The sequence below is a fragment of the Chelonoidis abingdonii genome, chromosome 21 (assembly GCF_003597395.2).
Source record: "Chelonoidis abingdonii isolate Lonesome George chromosome 21, CheloAbing_2.0, whole genome shotgun sequence".
Classification (NCBI taxonomy): Eukaryota; Metazoa; Chordata; order Testudines; family Testudinidae; genus Chelonoidis; species Chelonoidis abingdonii.
Window position 1 is genome coordinate 2124467 of NC_133789.1, and position 19349 is coordinate 2143815.

Genomic DNA, 19349 nt, shown 5'->3' on the forward strand with positions numbered 1-19349 from the left:
GAGATTCTTCCACTCTGCTCCACGCCCATTTGGCCTCCACTGGAGTCTAGTGTCCAGTTCTGGGCGCCACATTCCAGGAAAGATGTGGACAAATTGGAGAAAGTCCAGAGAAGAGCCACAAAAATGATGAAAAGTCTGGAATACGTGACCTGTGGGGGAAGATTGAAAACCCTGGGTTTGTTTAGTCCCCAGAAGAGAAGCCTGAGAGGGGACATGAGAGCAGTTCTCAAGTACATCAAGGGTTGTTACAAGGAGGAGGGAGAAGAATTGTCCTTATCCTCTGAGGACAGGACAAGAAGCAATGGGCTTAAATTGCAGCAAGGGCGGTTTAGGTTGGACATTAGGAAAAGTTCCTGTCAGGCTGGTTAAGCACTGGAATAAATGGCCCAGGGAGGTGGTGGAATCTCCATCACTGGAGATTTTTAAGAGCAGGTTGGACAAACCCCTGTCAGGGATGGTCTCAATAATACTCAGTCCTGCTGCCAGTGCAGGGGACTGGACTAGAGACCTCTCCAGGCCCCTTCCAGTGCTATGATCCTAGGATCGGTAGTTATCAGTCAGGAGTAATAAATACAGCAAATGAATAATTATTAATTGCAATTTCTAACCCTTTTAAACCTGCTGTGTTAAGTGCAAATGATAATGAATTAGGAGTGACTGGTGTCCTGTTTACCAAATGCACATCAGACCATTGCAAGCATCTCTGCCTTCCACAAGCTCATCTGCAAACGGCTGTCACCACCGTTAAGTGCGCTCTGCACGTCCTGGATACAGAATAGACATCTAGAAAATGAGATGGGACCTACTGGTCCTCAACTGATGGGAACAAGGATCCAGACAGAAGCTTGTTGTTCAGTCCTGGAGTCAGCAAGTCCCTTAGTTGTCTGCAAAGCTGACGGATTCTTGGCTTTACATGTTTAGGCCTGACCTAGGGAAGAGAGAGGTTGCTGGCCCTTCTAGATGCGGGGAACTTCCTCTCTCTGCGGTGGGGTGGAGAGATAAGCCTTGTTTTTTTCCCCCAGTAGTGTGTGCCTCCTACTGCAGCTGATCAGTCTCTGTGTTCAATCCTTGGCACTGCCCAGCATACAGACTGGAAGGTCTTTGTGACAGAGACCTGGCCTTCAGACCTGTCTGCGAAGCCCCCAGCATGGTGCTGGCATTGTGCATCTGAAGAAGTGAGCTGTAGCTCACAAAAGCTCATGCTGAAATAAATTTGTTAGTCTCTAAGGTGCCACAAGTACTCCTGTTCTTTTTGTATAAATAATGTTTGCACCTGTACCCCTCTGACAACCCTGCAGGTCTCTGCTTCTGGTGACATGCACCCCCCTAGGGCAGACATGAGATGGCACAGGGCCTGGCCTCCAAGCAGGAGCGGAGTGATGCACAGCGCCTGGTCTGGCTCTGCGTGACTGTCACCCTTCAGATTTATCCCCACCTGAAGATGCTGCTTCCACCCCCTTTGTCCCAGCTGCAGCCCGGTCCAGTGCGACACAAACATTCCTGCCTTAACGAGATGGGCCGGAAGCCTGGCCCTGGGCTCTTTATGCAGTCACGCCTGGGCTGTGCAGTTGTGGCCAGTCCCATGATCCCCTAACACAAATGCTTCTTAAACCCAGTGCAGCACTTTTCAAGCTAAAACACACCCACACAGAAGGCTCTGCCCCTGCCAGCCTGTGACTGTGGGCTGCACGGGGAGGTGGAGGATGGAGCCGGTAATACTGTACATGCTGCATGTCCCTGTGTATGGCTGGGTCCCTGGGCGAGCACAGCTTCGTCTCTCACACGGCAGCGAAATAAGGGGAGTAACAGAACAGGATCCCAGTTACTGTCTGGCCCCACCAGCCAGCGGGGTCTTTCCTGGTGCCACTCACCTGTTCCTTGGGCATGACTGGCTGGGAGGGATGCACCATGGTGCCTCAGCCATGCAAACATGCCCTCTAAGGCAACACACGATCAATCAGAGCTGGCACTAGCCATAAGCAGACTGAGCAATTCCTTGGGGCCCCGGTGGCTCAAGGGGGCCCCCTATGAATTATTAGTGTGTGTTGAAGGGGGGATATTTCTGCTTAGAGCCCCAGTGGGCTAGCACCAGTCCTGCACTCAATGTCCAGGGCACAGTGCCAGGGAGAAACGGGTGTGGGCGAGATCCTGGTGCCACAGACATCAGTGGCCACAATCCCATCGCCTACAGTGAGGCCAGGGTTTCACCCAGCCAGGGCAGGTGCATAAAGTGTGCAAGGAGCAAACTCGTGCAAGGCACACACTGGTGCAAGGCGCAGCCGCCAGCAGCTGGCGAGGCAGCACTAAGACCCCGCGGATCCGCCTGGCCCGGCCTCCTGCACTCCCCGCCTTTCCCCAGGCGAGACGCCGGATGGTCCCCCAGGCTGGGCAGCTCCTTCCATTGCGTGCGGCGCTGCGCAGAGGAGCCGGGCGGGCATGGAGCGGGGCGGCCCGCGGCTGCTGCTGCTGCTTCTGGCGGCGGCGGCCGCGCAGTACGAGGAGTACAGCTTCCGCGGCTTCCCGCGGTCCGAGCTGGTGCCGCTGCAGAGCGCCTACGCCGCGGCGCTGGAGCTGTACGAGGGGGAGCGCTGGAAGGAGAGCGCCCGCGGGCTGGAGGCCAGCCTGCGCCTGCACCGCCTGCTGCGGGACAGCGAGGCGCACTGCCACCGGGAGTGCGCGGGGGGCGGCGCGCAGCCCGCGGCCGCGCAGGAGGAGGAGGAGGAGTGGGGCCGGGAGCTGGAGCTCTTCGGGCACGTCCTGCAGCGCGCCGCCTGCCTGCGGAGGTGCAAGCGCGGCCTGCCCGTCTTCCAGCTCCGCTACCCTCCGGCCGAGACCCTGCGCGACTTCCAGCGCCGCGCACCCTACCAGTACCTGCACTACGCGCTCTTCAAGGTGAGCCGGGGCGCAGGCTGCGCGCAGGGGGGGTGGTGACAACTCCGCGCACTGTCCAGCCCCGTGGGCGCCACTGTCTCGCGTGGGTGCAGGGTTGAGCCGTCCCCGCGGGCTCTGCACCTCAGGGGGACTGGAGACACAGCGGTTAGTGTTTTGGGGGTGGGGGCTGGGATCCATTTTCAAACCGGGCTGGGAGGGATGTGACCAGCCAGGAAGGGTGAAAAAGCGGGCCAGGGTGTGTGTGTGGGGGAATAGGCACCTGTCAGGGCTGGCGCTGCCATTTAGGCGACCGGCACTAGGATTTGGGGGTGTGGCATTTTGCCACTGTTGGCGGCAATTCGGCAGTGGGGAGTCCTTCCGCGCTCTGGGTTTTCGGCGGCAGTTCTGCGGCGGGTTCTTCACTCGCTCCAGGACCCGCTGCAGAATTGCTGCCGAAGATCCAGAGCGCGGAAGGACCCCCGTGCCGCAGAATTGCCTCCAACGACCGCGAGAGCAGAAGGACCCCCGCCTAGGGCACCAAAAACCCCGGCGCTGCTCCTGGCACCTATATAAGACAAAGCCCCAACTATCAGGACTGTCCCTATAAAATCGAGACGTCTGGTCACCCTGTATGTGCCCCGGTGTCTGGGAGCCTCCTGCCCCAGGGCTCCTGCTCTGTCGCTGGGCCCCTTTCTCACATACCTGTCTCACCAAGTTGTTTCACTGGTTTGTCACCCCTTCCTGGGGCCTCCTGCCTGCTCAGTGTCTCCCCGATTCAGGCCCAGTCCCTCACATTGGCCTACGCAGGTGGCCTTCTGCAGGGCCGGCGAATCGGCCCCTGCGCATTAGGTAGACACCTTTTAAATTTTAAATTATTTTTTACATACCCAGTGGCAGTCTGGGTCTTTGGCGGCACTTCAGCAGCGGGGAATCCTTCAGTGCCACGGAAGACCCGGAGCAAGTGAAGAACCCCCCGCTGCCTAAGTGCAGCTGAAGACCCAGACCGCCGCCGGGTATTCAAATCGGGCCCCGCAGTTCCGAGAGCTGGACTTGGCCTCCTGGAGTCTCGGGCACTGCTTGTATGAGGGTTTGCAGGACTGGGCCCTTTGGCTTCTCCAGGCAGGGGGCAACATCTGCGCCCTGCATCTTATCCGCCCAGAGCACATTGTGGGCATTTATCAGATAATAAATCCTTGCAGGGCGCTCGGGTCAGCGGATGATCGCGACAGCCCCTTCTGCCCTTGGCATCTCTGGGTTCCACAGGAGCCAGATGCCGGGCAGAGACCAAGCTCTGGGCTGTGCCTGGGTGCCCTCCCCCCTTAGTCTCTGTGGGCTTGTGTGAATGTGAGCTGGTCCCCAGTCTGGAGTTCTGGTGCAGTGGGGCCCTCTCGGTGTGTTCCCTTCCCAGCCAGAGCAGGAATGTGGCATTTGGGGTGTTTCCGAGTGCTTTGCTCAGTGGGTTTAAGGGGACTGGCCAGCAGCCGTGTGCGTTATGTGATGTGTCATTGTTTCCTTTTCACAATCTGTGCTGCTTTTCAACCCCATCACATCGAGCAGGAGCTGCAGGCTCTGTGTCAGCAGCTGGGATCGGTGTGTAGCTCGTGCGCGCCAGGATGGAGTGTTAAAACCTTTGCCAGTTGCTTCTGGTCTTTTCTTTTCTCCTCTCCCCCCCCCTTCTCCTCCCCTTTCTCCCCACCCCCTTGGCCAGCCCTCCCCACAGCTGGAGCCAGGAAGCCCCCTGACTTGGATTTGTAGGAGGAATGCAAATGCCACGTCCCCTGTATCAGGAGCAGGCTAGCTGCGTGACTGCTGAGCACAGACCTGCAGGGATCCTTGGCCAGGGGGTAGGGGGGGATAGATCAGTGTTATGGACCCTTCGCTGGCTACTGTTCCCTACTGTTTCACTGGCCCATTGGCCCTATTAGCTCTGCCCTGCCCCCTCTGCTCCAGCCCTGACCCTCCGCTCCAGCCCTGCCATTCCGAGAAGGTAAAAGTTCCAAAACTTGTGTTTTCTGGATCAGAGTCTGTTTTCCCCTCTAGCCCAAGGGAAAGGTCGTGTTCACTTCGCGTGGTCAGATGTAGCCAGTGCTGCTGTCCAACTGCATGGCTGGAATGGGGAGTCTGCTTACCTTGGGAGAGGTGTGGGGGGGTCCTTTGGGGCATGCCCAGGCCTAGTGTGCCCGTAGTGTCCACATGGCCGAAATGTTAATGGCTTTTGGAGAGCACAAGGTAAAAGGGAGAATCAAAAGGTTTCGCCCGGACTCCCAGTTTGTACACGGTCAGGAAGAGTTATCTGAACAGGCTGATGAAAGGGTTTTCCTGGGGGTAGGGGCAGGCGGGAGAAGACCATTTGCTTAGTTTCTTTCTTTGCAGTTTGCTAGAGAAGACGTCTGTGCGCACGGATCCATCAGTCACTCAACCACCTTTCTCTGCCCTGCAATTCTAGCTTCTCTTTCTGTTGGATTTGCCCGCAAAGCCGGGGGAGGCTGGGAGTCCAGTGGCCTGAGCAAAGACCTTGGGAGTCAGCATCCCTCAGTTCTACTCCTGACTTTGGCACCTACTTCTTGTGCAAGCTTGGGCAAGTCATGTTGCCTTGCTCCGTCCCTCAGTTTCCCCATCTGTAAAGCAGGGATAATAAGGGGGGGTAGCAGGGAGTGGTTGGGAGGATTAATTAGGTCTGATCCCGCAGTTCTGACCCATTGAATGCCATCGAATGAGCCATGCTATGGGTGACTTAGCCATTTGCCAGAGTGACACGTTTTCACTGCTCCTGGAGTGCAAATGGATCCTTTGAGGCCTCGTTTAAAGTGCCCCAGTTTGAATCCAAGCTGCCCTTTCCATGTGCCATGCTGGGAGGAGTCTGTCTTTTGCAGATGGACGGCAGGCAGCAGTTTGCTCGGGCGTTTGTGCACACTTGGAGTTACTGGCTAGTTTCCTCTAGGCCAAAGACGCGAGGCTCCTGCTCAGCGGGACAGTCTGTCCTTCCTGCTAACGTAAGGTTTTCCCCTCAGCCTCAGCAGCCACACCTCCGGCTGAGGGACTCTCAGCCTGGAACCACAGAATCTGAGGCTTGGTAATGCTGGGGCAGTCCATACGGCTGGTAGGAGATGGTGGAGAAATGCCATTTAAGATCCCAGCCAGCGGGCCTATAGGCTGATGAGCAGAAACAATCTGATGTGCAATCAGACCTGACTGACCTGAGAAACACCCCTAACCTGTGGCTACCTGGGCCCCAGAATCACTTGGGAACCTGACTGAAAATTAGACGCTAGAGGATAAAGTTAGACTCCAAACTCCATATTTAGGGACCCAACCAGACGTGGCCTGATTGGCCAAGGGGCTGAGCAGGTCCAGCTCCTATTGAGGTGCAGAGGGGTGGGGGCAGACTGGCCCCAGGGCTGCTGCTGCTGATCCTAGCCACCACTGGGGACCAGCACCGCATTGGCTGATTCCTACCAGGAAAGGTCCCTGAACCCACGCTGGGCTCCTTTTGCATCGCTAGCTGTGCCAGCCGCCTTGGCCCGGTGATCCCGTGCGATCACTTGCAGCTCGGCTGGGTTAGCAGCCAGAGAATTAGCAGCATGCCGCACTGCCTTCTGCACAAGAGGGTTGAGCGTGTCCCAGCCACTCGGGGGCAAATAAAGGAGCCAGTGTATTCCAGACCAGAGTGCCGGAGAGCTGCTTTCCCGCATTCGGTCTGGTATGATCTTGGGATGTGAAAGAAACACCAGGAGGGGAGGGATGGTTTAGGGGCTAATACAGTGGCTGGGATTGAGGAAAGGTGGGTTGAGATCATGGCTCTGCGTCAGTCTCTTTGCCTGTGTCACATGAGGATATGTTTTCAGAACCTCGGTAGGAGCAGATGTTTCTGTGGGGCCTAGAAAACAGGGACCAGCAGACGGGTGCCGATCCCTGCTTAGAAATCTCTCCAGCCACGGCAATTCCACTCGTTTCCCTGGCAGCTCGCCCCTTGGCTGAGTGCTTCTGGGGCTGCGTCCGCCCTCCTAAATTGTATCTCGGTCGCTGCACCGGTGCAGGTGAAGCAGACAAGCCCGTGGGGTGGATGCTGTTGGACTGGTATAATGGTGTTATCCTGGGATAGCTTAGCCCCCCATGGGAAGGGGAAGAAGTCGTGTGAATATAAAGCCCTGTGTCTGGGCTGTGGGATTGTGCTGTGCTAGCTGGGCTGGGATGACTAAATCCCAGCTTTGGTGTAGGCAGTAGGAGCCGTGTGGATTTTCTGGGCTGGTGGCTGGCCAGAATGGAGACGCTGAGCCCCACATGGAGCTGACGTGAACCCGGGACTGAGCTCACTGGGATGGCCAGGAGAGACCCTGGCCTGCAGTGTCATGCGATTCTCTCCCTCTCTCAGGCCAATAAGGTGGAGAAAGCCGTGTCTGCCGCTCACACCTTCCTGCAGAAGAATCCCAAGCATGAGATGACGCTGAAGTACCTGAACTATTACAGAACCATGCTGGACGTGGACGAGTACCTCGTGGACTTGGAGGCCCAGCCCTACGAAGTGAGTGCGTCCCCAGGGGGCCAGGCTGGGGTTAGGGGATGCGGGCTGGGATTGGGAGGCATCAGCAGAGCTGTGGGCCAGGATCGAGGACATTGACAGAGCTGGGTGAGGGGGTGACCATGCCTGGAATGGGGGGCTGCAGGTCAGGTTTGGGGTGCCTCAAGGAGTTTCTGGGGAGGAAGGTTTGACGGATTATCTCTGCATCGTGCCTGGCCCTGGCCACCCTATCGCCAGCAGGACCTCTTTGAAGAGTGGGTCTGGTCTGTCTGAGTCTCACTCCCTCCCCTCGGCCCCCACGAGGGTCAGCGGTAACAGTGAAGCTGTTGCTTTCAGAGCAGCAGGAGGGGCTATGCTGGGCCCTGTCCCGTCGCTGGCTGCTCCTGGAGCAGAAAGAGGCAGGCTGGGCCCTAGGTTGCAGCTCGTTGTGCTCCAGATCGTGCCATGAGCTCCCATCTGTGGCAGGACCACGGGGAGGGAGGTGTTCACTGCCTGAGGGTACACCTGTATTTCCTGGGCTCTGCTCGAAGGCCCTGTCTGCTCCTTGATCAGCGTTGCAGAAATCCACGTCTCTGGAGCGGGGTGGGGAGCTAGGCTGGAACACCCCCCGGAAACAGGTTGAGACGGCCTGGTCCCTGGCTGATGCCAGGAGCCAGATGCAGCCCTTGTGTCGGTGTGTGCAGCTCCCAGTGGGACCTGCCGGCCCAGGACACCAGGAGAACTTAGCGGAGCCCTAGCTGTGCTGGCGTTGAGGTTTGGACCAGCTGTCTGCTCAGTGCCCGACCCTTCTGGGTGCTCTCCAGCCTGCGCTGGGGGCAGGATCTGGGTTACCTTGGAGGCTGCTGTGCTCATGTCTGTCCCGTCCCCACTGCTGTCATCTGGAGCGTCCCCGGGGGCTGCTGTCATGCAGACAGCTGGGGCGGTTTGTGCTCAAGCTGGGCCCTGCTTGGGAATTCAGCCCTTGCAGAACACAAGGCGCCGGTGATGACTTTACTCACCAGGCTTCGAACCACTGAGTCATCAAGAGGAACTCGAGTGATACAGAAATCAAGAGGGACTCGTCAGTGTAGCAGGGGGTTGGACTAGATACCTCCTGAGGTCCCTTCCAACCCTGAGAGTCTCTGATTCTGTGCTACCTGGGCCTGGGGCAGGGCCTTCTGCCCAGGGCTGAATTCCAGGCAGCCCCAGTCAAAGCCCCGGCCCTCATGCTGACCAGGAGGAGACGGCCGAGGGGCTGGATCTGCCCCCTTTCCCGCTGCGGTGAGGGCCTGGCGGGGACCCACCCGTGACGCGGGGCTGTTCCGATCCCTGCAGACAGTGTTTGTGCGCTCTGTGAAACTGTATAACAGTGGGGATTTCCGGAGCAGCATTGCAGACATGGAGCATGCGCTGGCGGAGTATTACAAAGCCTACGAGAACTGCCTGGCTGGCTGCGAGGGCGCCTATGAGCTGCGGGAGTTCAAGGACTTCTACCCGGCTATTGCAGGTGGGGCGCCCATCCCTGGGCCTGTGGCGGGTGGGGGCACCTCATGGAGCCACGGGGCAGGCTCTGCTGCTGGGTACTGGGGAGAAATGGCCAAGAGGTGATGGAAGCCTCTGTGTCCCCTGAGCCGCCTGTTTCCCATTCACACACGCGTGTGGGTCCCCGGGGGCAGGTGGCTCTCCACAGAGGCTCCCCGGGGCCTGGCATGACGTGAGGTGGGGGTAGGGCTCAGTCTGTTTGTAGCCAGATACCCCTGGGGTAGGGCTGAGGATGGGGCCCTCTTGGGGAGCACAGGGAGCTCAGCCTACTGCTGCCTAGGTTACACGTGTTCCCAGGATGCGCAGAGGAGTCTGTCTCCAGGACTGTGGATCCGGCGCTTTTGCTGGGTTCAGGGAGGGGGGAGTTCCCATGCCCCCCACCCTCAAAAGATCGGTCCATACAATGGGTATTAGCCAGGACAAGCAGGGATTGTTCTTAGCCACTGTTTGCCAGGAGCTGGGAATGGGTGACAGGGGCTGGATCACTTGCTGATTCCCTGCTCTGTTCATTCCCTCTGGGGCACCTGGCATTGGCCACTGTCGGCAGACAGGACACTGGGCTGGATGGACCCTTGGTCTGACCCAGCCTGGCCGCTCTGATGTAAAGGGTAGGGACACGGGCCATTTGCCTGGCTGGAGGGAACAGCAAGAGCAGCATGGGGGGGCGGGTGGTTCAATCCAGCTGGTCCGAGAAACCCCAGAGGCATGGCAGAGAGATGAGCCTCGTGCGCTGTGGCACAAGGCGCCCCATAAGTGATGGGTCAGGGAGAAACTTCCCTGTGTGGCAGGTTATCCCACCATCAGCTGCTGGGGGGTTCGTCTTCCTGGGCAGCGGTGGCCGGCGGCTGTGGGCGAGGGAGGCCGGGGCCTGGGGATGCCGGGCCGGCATGACGGGTGTTTCCTCCCAGATCACTTCGTGGACGTGCTGCAGTGCAAGGTGGACTGCGAGGCCGACCTGACGCCCAACGTGGGCGGGTACTTTGTGGAGAAGTTTGTGGCCACCATGTACCACTACCTGCAGTTCGCCTATTACAAGCGTGAGTCCCTGGGGACGCGTCCTGGTTCACCGGCCCTCGCTGGGGGGGGCAGACCTGGTGGGCAGTTGAGGGGCAGGGGCTTGATTTCCCCCTCCATGCACCCTTGCCTGTTTTTGCCCCTTCCATCTGCAGCCAGCACCTGACCATCTCAGAGTCTCTCTCCTATTGGGGGTCGCCCTGCCCCACAACCCCTCAGTGCTGTGGGAGGGGTGCCTCTTGTCTGTCTGGAGTGGGGGGCCTTGCCCCATGGCCCCTTGTGCTGTGAGGAGATAGGATCAGAGAAGGCTCATGTTGGGGGGTCCTTGTCCTTATGCAAAGGGGGTTCTCTCTCTGCCCCATGCCCCCTACTCACCTCCCGCCGCGCCTGGCTCTCACGCAGTGTGGTGTGTCTGTATCTGCCCTGCACCTCCTATGCCTGGCTCCTTTGCAATGGGAGGGGTCTCTGTGCCTCATGTCCCCCACTCACGCCCCCTCGCCCCGTGCCTGGTTCTGATGCAGTGCGGGGGGTCTCTGTGCCCCATGCCTCCACTCACGCACCACCCCAGTGCCTGGCCCTTTGCAGTGGGAGGGGTCTCTGTGCCCCACGCCCCCCACTCACGCCCGGCTCTGGAGCAGTGTGTGTGGGGTCTCTGTGCCCCACGCCTCCCACTCACGCCCAGCTCTGGTGCAGTGTGTGTGCGGTCTCTGTGCCCCACGCCTCCCACTCATGCCTGGCTCTGGTGCAGTGTGTGTGGGGTCTCTGTGCCCCATGCCCCCCCACTCACGCCTGGCTCTGGTGCAGTGAACGACGTGAAGAATGCGGTGCAGAGCGTCTCCAGCTACATGCTCTTTGACCCGGCGGACGAGGTGATGCAGCAGAACCTGGTTTATTATCGGTTCTACCGCGAGCGCTGGCACCTGGAGGACGATGACTTCAGTCCCCGCCCGGTGAGGACTGATTCATGGTGCCCATCAATGGCTCCTGGGACCAGGCAGGGCTCAGCCCTTGGCTCCAGGGGAGGCTAAACCCCCATCTCAGGGTTTGGGGGAGCTGGGTGGGGGGTGAGCCCAGCTCCTGGAGATTGGGAGCCTGGAACTACTCTGATGGCTGATTGGGGGCCCTGCAGGGGGTTTCCCCTCCCACCCTGGCACAGGGACCCCCAGATGACCTGAGCGCAGGAACTGAGTGTGCCCTGCTGCCTTGGCCCAGCTTGTCCTGGTACCCTTTAACCCTTTCCACTCTGGCCAGGGGCCGGCTCTGCCTGGGAACCGCTCCTGGCCCTGGGGGCGGCAGTGAGGCTGACGTGCCCCCTCCTGTCCCCTCCAAGGAGGCGCTGCAGTATCACAACCAGACGGCCGTGCAGAAGAAGTTGCTGGACTTTGCCAAGCAGTATCTGCAGGCTGACGACGAGGTGAGCTGGGGCTGGGGCAGCTGCTGAAGATGGGGGTGGGGGCTGGGGTGAGAGGAGCCCCCCCATTCAGCTTTCTGCTGCTGGAACCCTTTGGGCGGGGACCTGAGCAGGGCTGGGCCACGGCGCTGTTTGGATGGGAGCCCTGGGCTGTGCTGATTCAGTAACAGCTGCTTGATAGCAGCACCCAGTGCCGCTGGGCCCCGCCCCAGAGCTGGCTGCATTTTGGTGCTGGGTGAAATGAGCCCTGTGCACCTCGCTGATACAAACAGGTCTAAGGTGTTGGCTGAGCAGGTGGCTTTGGAAAGGTCTCCCCAGGGGAGAAGCAGGGAGTGCCCATTGAAACGAGGCTGCCGAAGTCCTGGAGAACAGGGTAGGGGGTGATTCAGCACCGGCTCCTGGACTGGGGCGGGCTCCTGCCCGGGGGGCTCTGGAGAGTGCAGTCCAGGGGTGATCCCACACCGGTTCCTATGGAGGGAGGGGTAGACTATCCCCTTCCTGCTGGGTCTTCTCTTGCTCTGCTGAGCAAAGGCCCAGGGACAGGCCTGCCCTGGGCGGTGACGGCTTCTCCCTCCCTGTGCTGCAGATGGAGCTGGCTGAGGACGCAGAGCCGGACGGGCAGGACCTGCCCACAGACAGCGAGTTTGAAGGCCAAGGCGACTATGAGGAGGGATTTTTTGCTGAGTGGTGGCAGGAGCCCAAGTCCAAAGGGGACAAAGCCAACCAAGGTTACTGATTGCAGGTTCCCACCACCTCCCAGGGCCTGTGAGGCTTGGGGTGGTGGGAGGGCAGCCACAGTCTCCCCTTGTCCCACGGATGCAGCAGGAGCCCCACCGCCCTTGTTGGGCCCAGGGAGCTGAGAGGAGCAACAGCCCAGGTGGCTCCTGGGGTGACAGCACAGCCTGGCCACCGGCCCCCCAAGGCTACCTCTTTACTAGAGCCCCCCACTGGCTGCCCCCTTCGAGAGAGACCCTTCTCCTCCTGCCCCGGGCTGGGACCCTCCAGGGCAGGGCTGAGGCTGTGGGGGATGGCATGGGGGGAGCCCAGCCTCTCGCCAGGACTATGGGTCTGATCCTGAGTGGTGTTGAGCACCCCCATCTTCCCATGGGGTGTTGCCATCTCGAACCAACACCCCCCCATGCCTTCCACCAGAGCACAAAGGCCTTTGCTCCAGGCAAGGAGAGCAAAGTCTGCGGGCTGGCCAACCCCCTTCTGCAGGGCGGCTGCTTCCCCGAAGGGCCTTCGTTATGCTAGTGCTAGCGAGGCTCGCTCAGGTGTCTGTGCAGGGCTGGGCTCTCTCCTCCCTCCCCCTTTGCTTCCTGCTGCCTCTGTCCTGTCCGGGTGTGATCCCAGCTCCCAGCCGGGTCTGCCTCTGCATGGCTCTGGCAATGACCTGTGCTTGTGGGCAGCCTCTGCTGTCCACGGCTGTCAGTGCAGCCTCCCTCCCCGCCAGGTCTGGAGCTGCAAGACCCTGGGCAGGGTGCAGGCGCCATACTGCACAGCTGGGAATTTCTTCCGTTGGCGTTGCCCATGACGACTGAGGGGAGTGGGGTGTTATCACCCCCCCAGCCCTCCCCCAGCTCCACGAGCCTGGGTGAAACAGCAGCTTTGCCCCTAAGCTCCGAACCACGCAGCAGATGATGGATCAGGCAGCGTTTGCCAGTTGCAGAAGTACGCCTGGTCTGCAGGACGCTGGATCCAGGCTGGGGGAGCCGTGAGCTGCCTCGGAGGCTCTGATGTGTATAAGCACTGGCTCACCCGGGGATCCCAATGGGCCAGGACCTTTCTGCCTTTGCTTTTGTGCCTAAACCCGCGCTCTGTGCCTCCCTGCTCATGCTCTGCTCCCCCAGAAGGGATTGCCCAGCACTTCAGTCTCCGCTCTCCTCTCCGCCAGTGCCCCAGGTTCTCCAGCCGCAGCCCCGTGCACATGCTTGGCACCGGCCGGGGGGGCCTGAGACAGTCCCCTTGGAGGAGGTGCTTGGCACTCCTGGCCTACCCTGGGCAGTTCCTGAGACGTGGTGGGCCCAGAAACAGGGACCAGGCCCTCCTAGCCCGGTGCCCCGAGATGCAGCTGCGCTCACCCCTAATGGATCTCTTCTTTGTTTGCAGAGAGGATCCGATGAGCTGCATTCACACGGGCCGAGTGGCATCTGCAGCCGGGTCTCTGCCCCGACAGCCCTTCAGCCCCATCATCTCACCTGGGTCTAGGCCAAAGGGGCCGGGGGGCTGATGGCCCCAAATAACCTCTCCCTGTGGGAGCTGGGGGGCGAGGGGCTCCCCCAGGCTCTGCCATGTATAAACACAGGTGCGCCCGGGGATCCCGACCGGCCGGGACCTCTCTGCCTTTACCTTTTGTGCCTAAACCTTCTTAAATAATTCATGGACCCCTCAATCCCATTGGCTAAGCTCCGGCACCTCTGAACCAATCCCAAGCGTCGCCTGCTTTTCCCATGAGGCCTCGCGTTACAGTACTTGAATAAGAGCCCACCCTCCCGCTAACATGTGAGGACCCCAGGACCAACCTCTGCTGTGCTGGACCCCCTGGCTGGATAACGAGGCTCCTTGGGTGGAGCGAGTTGGGGGTGAATGGGAAATGGCCCCTCTGGGCCACTACCACACATGCTGGGTGAAGACCTTGTGACTCTCTGAACTATCGCTCCCGTTGTGTCGTCCCCCTGCTATGCCTGGAGGAGAAAATTCCCCCTGTTTGGGGGGCAGTTTGGGGGCAGTTGGGAACCTTCGCTGCAGCCATTTGGGATTAGCCTGTAACCCTCCCCATGGCTGGCAGTCTTGCAGGATAGGGGCAGATGGGGACGGACATGGTTTCAGTTGTCTTGATCCGTTTCTGGTGGCGGAGGGGCTGGTGAGGCTCAGACACAGTGTAGGCAGGGGCTGGGCAAATCCCCTTCTCTCCCCGTGTATCCCAGTCCAGCCCCCTGCTGGCCCAGTCCTACCCCAGCCCCCAGTGCCCCTCCACCCTGAGCTGCAGCCCCTGGCGTTCCAGCCCTGGGTTTTTGTCCAGCACGCCGCCGAACGGTGCCTTGTGCAGTGGTGGTTACGGTGTGTGTAAATCTCTCAGCATTTCAGGGCCTATGGAGGATCCCCACTAAACTCATTCCACTGGTGACCCAAGTTACATTGGAGTGGTGGCTGCTTGCATGGTGAGGGAGGCAGCTGCCCCCTGGTCCAGGGGCTGCACATTAGCTGCAGCTGGCAGCCTGTGGCGCTGGGGCTGCCTGGTGGCACTCGACCACCCCGAGTGCTTCGGCGTCTCTCACGAGACCAGCCTTTGGTGAGGTTATTCTCCATTAATTTAATAGTTCCTGCCTTGGACAATTCCTTTTTATATGTGTGCTAAACTTTAATAAAATCTGGATGGGTCCTTTCCCTGCTGCCTGAGCCTCCCTGCACGGCTGCTGGGCTGTGATTCCCTCTCTGCGTGGGCTGGGTCTGGTTCTGGGGTCAGGCTGGAGGTGGGAGTTGAGAAGAATTGGGAGAAGGACCCGTGGTCTGGGAAACCCCCTCACAGGCTGAAAGGCAAATGGATCATGGGTTGTAACTACCTCCACCAGACCAAGGAAGCTGGGCCTAGAGGGGCTGGTGCTGGTTCTCCAGGGGATGTGGCAGATTCTCCATCACGCAGGAGCTTTAAATCCATGCTGGGGGTGGGGGGGTTGTTTTAAGGGCAGCACGACAGCTCCACCCCTGCTCAGCAGAGAGGTCAAGCACTGCGTGGGCCATGGTAACTGACCTGTCCTTGTCCTACCCCAGTCCCCAAACTCGGTGCAGGAATCGCTGGGTGGGATTCTCCGGTCTGTGTGGTGCAGGTCAGGCCCGATGGGTGCCGTTGTCATGGCGGTGTTGTCAGATGCTGCTGGCGTGGTGCTCTGCTCTATCCCATGTTGATAACAATTGGCTGCCTGCGTGTTCCCTCTGTGTGCTGCCCCGGCCCTGCGCAGATCGCTGGCACAGCAGACCACGAGAGAACCTGCAGTGACCACAGACTCCGATAAGGTACGAAGGCACCCGGCCAGGTTCATTGTCAAACCAAACAGTCTCTAGCTCCCTGGATCAGATGTCTACAGTTCTGCTAGTGCTCCCTGACAATGGACACAGCTCAGCCAGTGGCGGGACACTCCACTGTCCCCTTGGCCAGACAAAGACACCGCCCTGGGATGCATTCTTATACACAGGTACAAACAAGTTACACGTCTCTCCTGACATTGAGGTGCAACCCCTCTAGGCAGTACGGTGCTGCCTCTCACCTCTTATGTTGGTTTGAACAAAGCAACGCTATCCATCGTATTCCCCATTGCCCCGTCCTTGTTATCTGTGGGGAATGTGCAGGTATCGGCGGGTTCTGGTACCATCAGGCCACATGTTTATATCTGTCCAGTACCCTTTGGGATGTGTATTTGTGCAGCATCAGCCCTTCCCTTGCCAGCTTCTGCGAGTCGGGCCTGTCTCTGGCTCACAGCTGAACTTTGCTTTATGTTAACACAGCCTTGACCATTCCTCTCCTCAGGCCTCATACCAGGTCTCTGATCCCAAGGGTTTATGTTTCAAGGCCTCATCTTACTACGGGTGTAATGGTCCCTTTAGCCTTAACAGCGAAGGGGGCTCCCCCTCCCTCCCCCCCAGTGTCTCACCTCTGAGCTGTCAGGGTGCCACTAGCTGCTAGATGCATGCACCTGGCAAGCATGGCCCCACGGTGCCCCTACTTCCTGCCCCATCACCCAGCCTGGGCGCACCAGAGCCGGAGGGAGCAGGAGAGTGAACGTGAGCAGAGGGGTGTGAGGCTGAACCTCACCCCACTGGAGAATGCCAGAGCCCTGGCAGCTACTCAGGGGCAGGGACTGCTGGGGGGAGAACAGCACCTGTCTGGGGGGCAGCAGTGGGGACTCAGCTCCCCACAGATCAATTATCCATTGCCCCCGCTCCTGCCCATACCCGCAGAACAGTGTGAGATTGAGGCCTGGCCCCGGGTTCCCACTGCTCCCACCAGGTGGCGCTGTGAGCCTTGAGAGCAGGTGGGGAAGGTTGCTGTGGCTGGGGTGCATCACCCTGAGCCCCATTGCGCCGCGCTGCTCGCTGGGGAAGAGGGGGCAGGGAGCCTCACGCGTGGGAGGAGCTGCTGTAGGGAATGAGGCAGGGAGCAGGGGGCTCTTGTGGGGTGGGCTCCTGCTCCTGGTGGGATCTGGGGTTGCAGCCTGGGGGCGTGGGCCCAAAGCATTAGGAGAGGGGCAAAGGGAGCCAGTAGGTCTGGTGCTTTGCAGCCAGGCAGCGCTGCCCTGGGACTGCTCCATGCTGGAGAACTTGGCCCAGAGGGATGCTGGGGTCCCGCCTGGGAGGAGCTGGCAGTACGGCTGCTCCCTGCAGAGCACTGAGAGACACTCAGGGCAGGGCAGGAATTGCTCTGGCCCTGGAGGGGTCCCGCAGGGCAGGGCTGGGGTGCTTGGGGCCGAGAGGAGCTTGCCCTCTTCACACCTGCTCTCTGGCTGGCACACAAGGCAGCCCCTTTGTCTGAGCTGCATTCCCTTCCACCTGCAGGCCCTGCTGGCTGCGACTCTCCTGGGGGGCTGTTGGGCCCCTGGCCCAGCACCAGTGCCAGACAGTGGCATTGCTGGGTGTCAAATGTGTCCATACCAGGGGTGCTGAGAGCCACTGACCCAAACTAAACCCTGGATATAATGAGATCCACTTCAAGTCAGGGGGTGCAGTAGCCCCCACACACACTTGGGCTCCAGTTCCCGGGTGCTCCGTGAGAGCCAGCTGAAGGCCAGTCCCAAGGCAGCTCTGGGCACTTGGCCCCTCTGATCTCCAGGGACCTGGGGGCGCAGGTTGGGCCCCCACCTGATTTGCCACTTGTGGAATTGTTGGAGCTCCAGCAGGAGGCCCATGGCCTGTAGGCCTCCCCAGTGCAGGTTGGGCACAGGGGTGGCTCTTTGCCACCCTCTTGAGGGATGAGCCATGGCGTGGGGGAGGGGAGGTGGCCCCTCCCAGACTCACAAACATCTGACTCACCTGTGCCTGGGTGGAGGCTATAACCTGTGTGGCCTGTTCCCTGCCCCACCTGCTTTGCATGGCCCCTCCCCTGCCTGGGGGCTCTGCAGTGGCCTGGGAGATGTGAGTTGGTTGGTCGGTCATGGGAGCATGGCCTGTGCTGGGAACAAGGGCCCAGCCTCGGGAGCAGGGCCAGCATTGGCCTCTGGTTTGGGTGCTTGGTTTTCAACGGGCCAAGAGGAAATGTGGTAACTTCGCAGTCACTGGGAAAGCGCTGAGCCCCACCCTGCCCCACCCCGCCCTGCTGGGGTCTCTGCAGCTCTGAGGATCCTTTCCCTTCCTTACAGGAGTGAGCAGCTGGGTCCCTCTGCTGCAGCCTGATACTGGGGACTCAAACTTGCAGGGACATGTTTCCCTTCCTGGCTGTGATCTGTGCCAGCTGCATCCCCTTGAGTCTGCTGCCTCCCTTGGCCCTGTGTGCTGGGGATGGAGAGCAGTTACCAGCCCCCCTGCCCATCTGGGAGGTGGAACCCACGGTGCTCCAAATATTTTCTGCTCTCCAGGGCCCATGGGGCAAACTGGGGGACAGGGGCTGCCTATTCTCTGCTACCCAGCAGCCTTGAGGCTGCTCTGTCTATGCTAGGGGAGGGGCCAGTGGCCTGCCTATCCCCAGAACATGGGGAGCATAAGGGTGGCCACCACATCACTGGCGTGGCCGGGGAGCTGGGTCAGAGGCAGGGCTGGGGTTGAGGCAGGACCAGGAGATGTGGTCGGGCTAGCCTTCATTGTTACTCGCAGCATCCCGCGTTAGGGTGCAGGGAGCTGCTGCAATGGTGGGACCGTCCGTGCCCCATACGGGGTTGGGGGCGAGTGCTAGCAGCAGAGCAGGAGTGGGAGCTCCCTCTGCCGCAGAGTCAGCGGCTTGGGGCCAGGGCGGTGCACATTGCTTTGCTGTAACAGTCCCATGGAGGCAAGCTGGTGCCTGTGCCGGGTGCTGCACTCCCAGGGCGGGCAGTGGGACGCCCTTCCCCAGCACTGGCTCCGGGAGCCAGCCACACACTTGCTTCTCCCTGCTGAGCTGGCGTTTTCGCTCCGCTTGGATGCTGGCTCCGAGGAGTGAAACCAAGAGGCTGAATCATAGCGTGTACCCTGGGGGGGTGCCAGGGCCCACCCCACCCTGCCCTGCTGGGATGAGCGCTGCATTCCCCATGGCTTCTCCCAGCTCCTCAGCCAACCCCAGGACAATCCTGGAGCTGCAGAGGGGTGTAAAGCACAAAGCCCCAGCAGAACCGGGGGTGAGGAATGGATCTGCCGTGGGGTGGGGGTGGGAGCTCACTGCCCCAGGTCGCTCTGCTGGGGACTCTAAATGACTGAACCAGGATGAAATGGGGAGATTGGGGGGCGTTCCTGCTAGCCTGGAACTCCCCTGGGTTTTTATTACACCCCCCAAATGTTCACCTGGCTGCTGAGCACCAGCACTTTATGGGGGAGCTGGGGCTGAGTAAGAAAGAGCCTGTGGGGAGGCCCTGGGGTTTGGCGGGGGGGTGATGCTGGGGGTGGGGGCTGGTCAGAGTTAAGGGTTTGTTTTTTTAACCATTTTTGGCCAAGTTTTGTTTTGACCTTTGCTAGGAGTCCTTCAAATGCAAAACTTGGTTGGGGGGGCAGCTCCCAGGCATTATGACCCCCATGAGAGAGGTTCCCCCAGGCCCCTGTGAAGAGAAACCCATGGGGTTCTCCCAGCTCCATGGAGACCCAGCTCCCTGCTTGTCCCAGGATGCCCCACTGGGCCAGGTGCTGCACAGACCCAAACAGAGACATGGTCCCTGCCCCGAAGAGCTTCTAGGCTCTGAGCGAGGGTCACCCACAGGGAGGGAAGGGCCCGCGGCCGCATTCCTCAGCAATGGCTCATTGGAACCACAGGGAGGGGTGCTCGGCTCCGTGCTGCGATGTCCTCTAGGAAAACCCACAGGTTCCCTGGGAATGGCCGCTTCCGAAATGTAATCTGGAGGT

General features: G+C 60.1%; 1 protein-coding gene across 1 annotated transcript; it reads left to right on the plus strand.

Annotated features, from left to right (window-relative positions):
* Window positions 1-2436: 2436 nt before the first annotated feature.
* Window positions 2437-13721, plus strand: P3H4 (prolyl 3-hydroxylase family member 4 (inactive)). The gene is made up of 8 exons (XM_032788988.2): window positions 2437-2892; window positions 7244-7393; window positions 8705-8876; window positions 9820-9948; window positions 10730-10875; window positions 11256-11339; window positions 11923-12064; window positions 13446-13721. Exons 1-8 carry the CDS (start codon window positions 2437-2439, stop codon window positions 13457-13459), a joined length of 1293 nt encoding a protein of 430 aa, XP_032644879.1. The 3' UTR covers window positions 13460-13721.
* The last annotated feature ends 5628 nt before the right edge of the window (window positions 13722-19349 follow it).

Excerpts from the sequence above, each read along its gene's own strand:
- P3H4 (XM_032788988.2), top strand. The coding sequence starts at position 2,437 with ATGGAGCGGGGCGGCCCGCGGCTGCTGCTGCTGCTTCTGGCGGCGGCG. Across the intron at positions 2,893-7,243 it reads TGCACTACGCGCTCTTCAAG|GCCAATAAGGTGGAGAAAGC; the intron begins GTGAGCCGGGGC and ends TCCCTCTCTCAG. Across the intron at positions 7,394-8,704 it reads TGGAGGCCCAGCCCTACGAA|ACAGTGTTTGTGCGCTCTGT; the intron begins GTGAGTGCGTCC and ends CGATCCCTGCAG.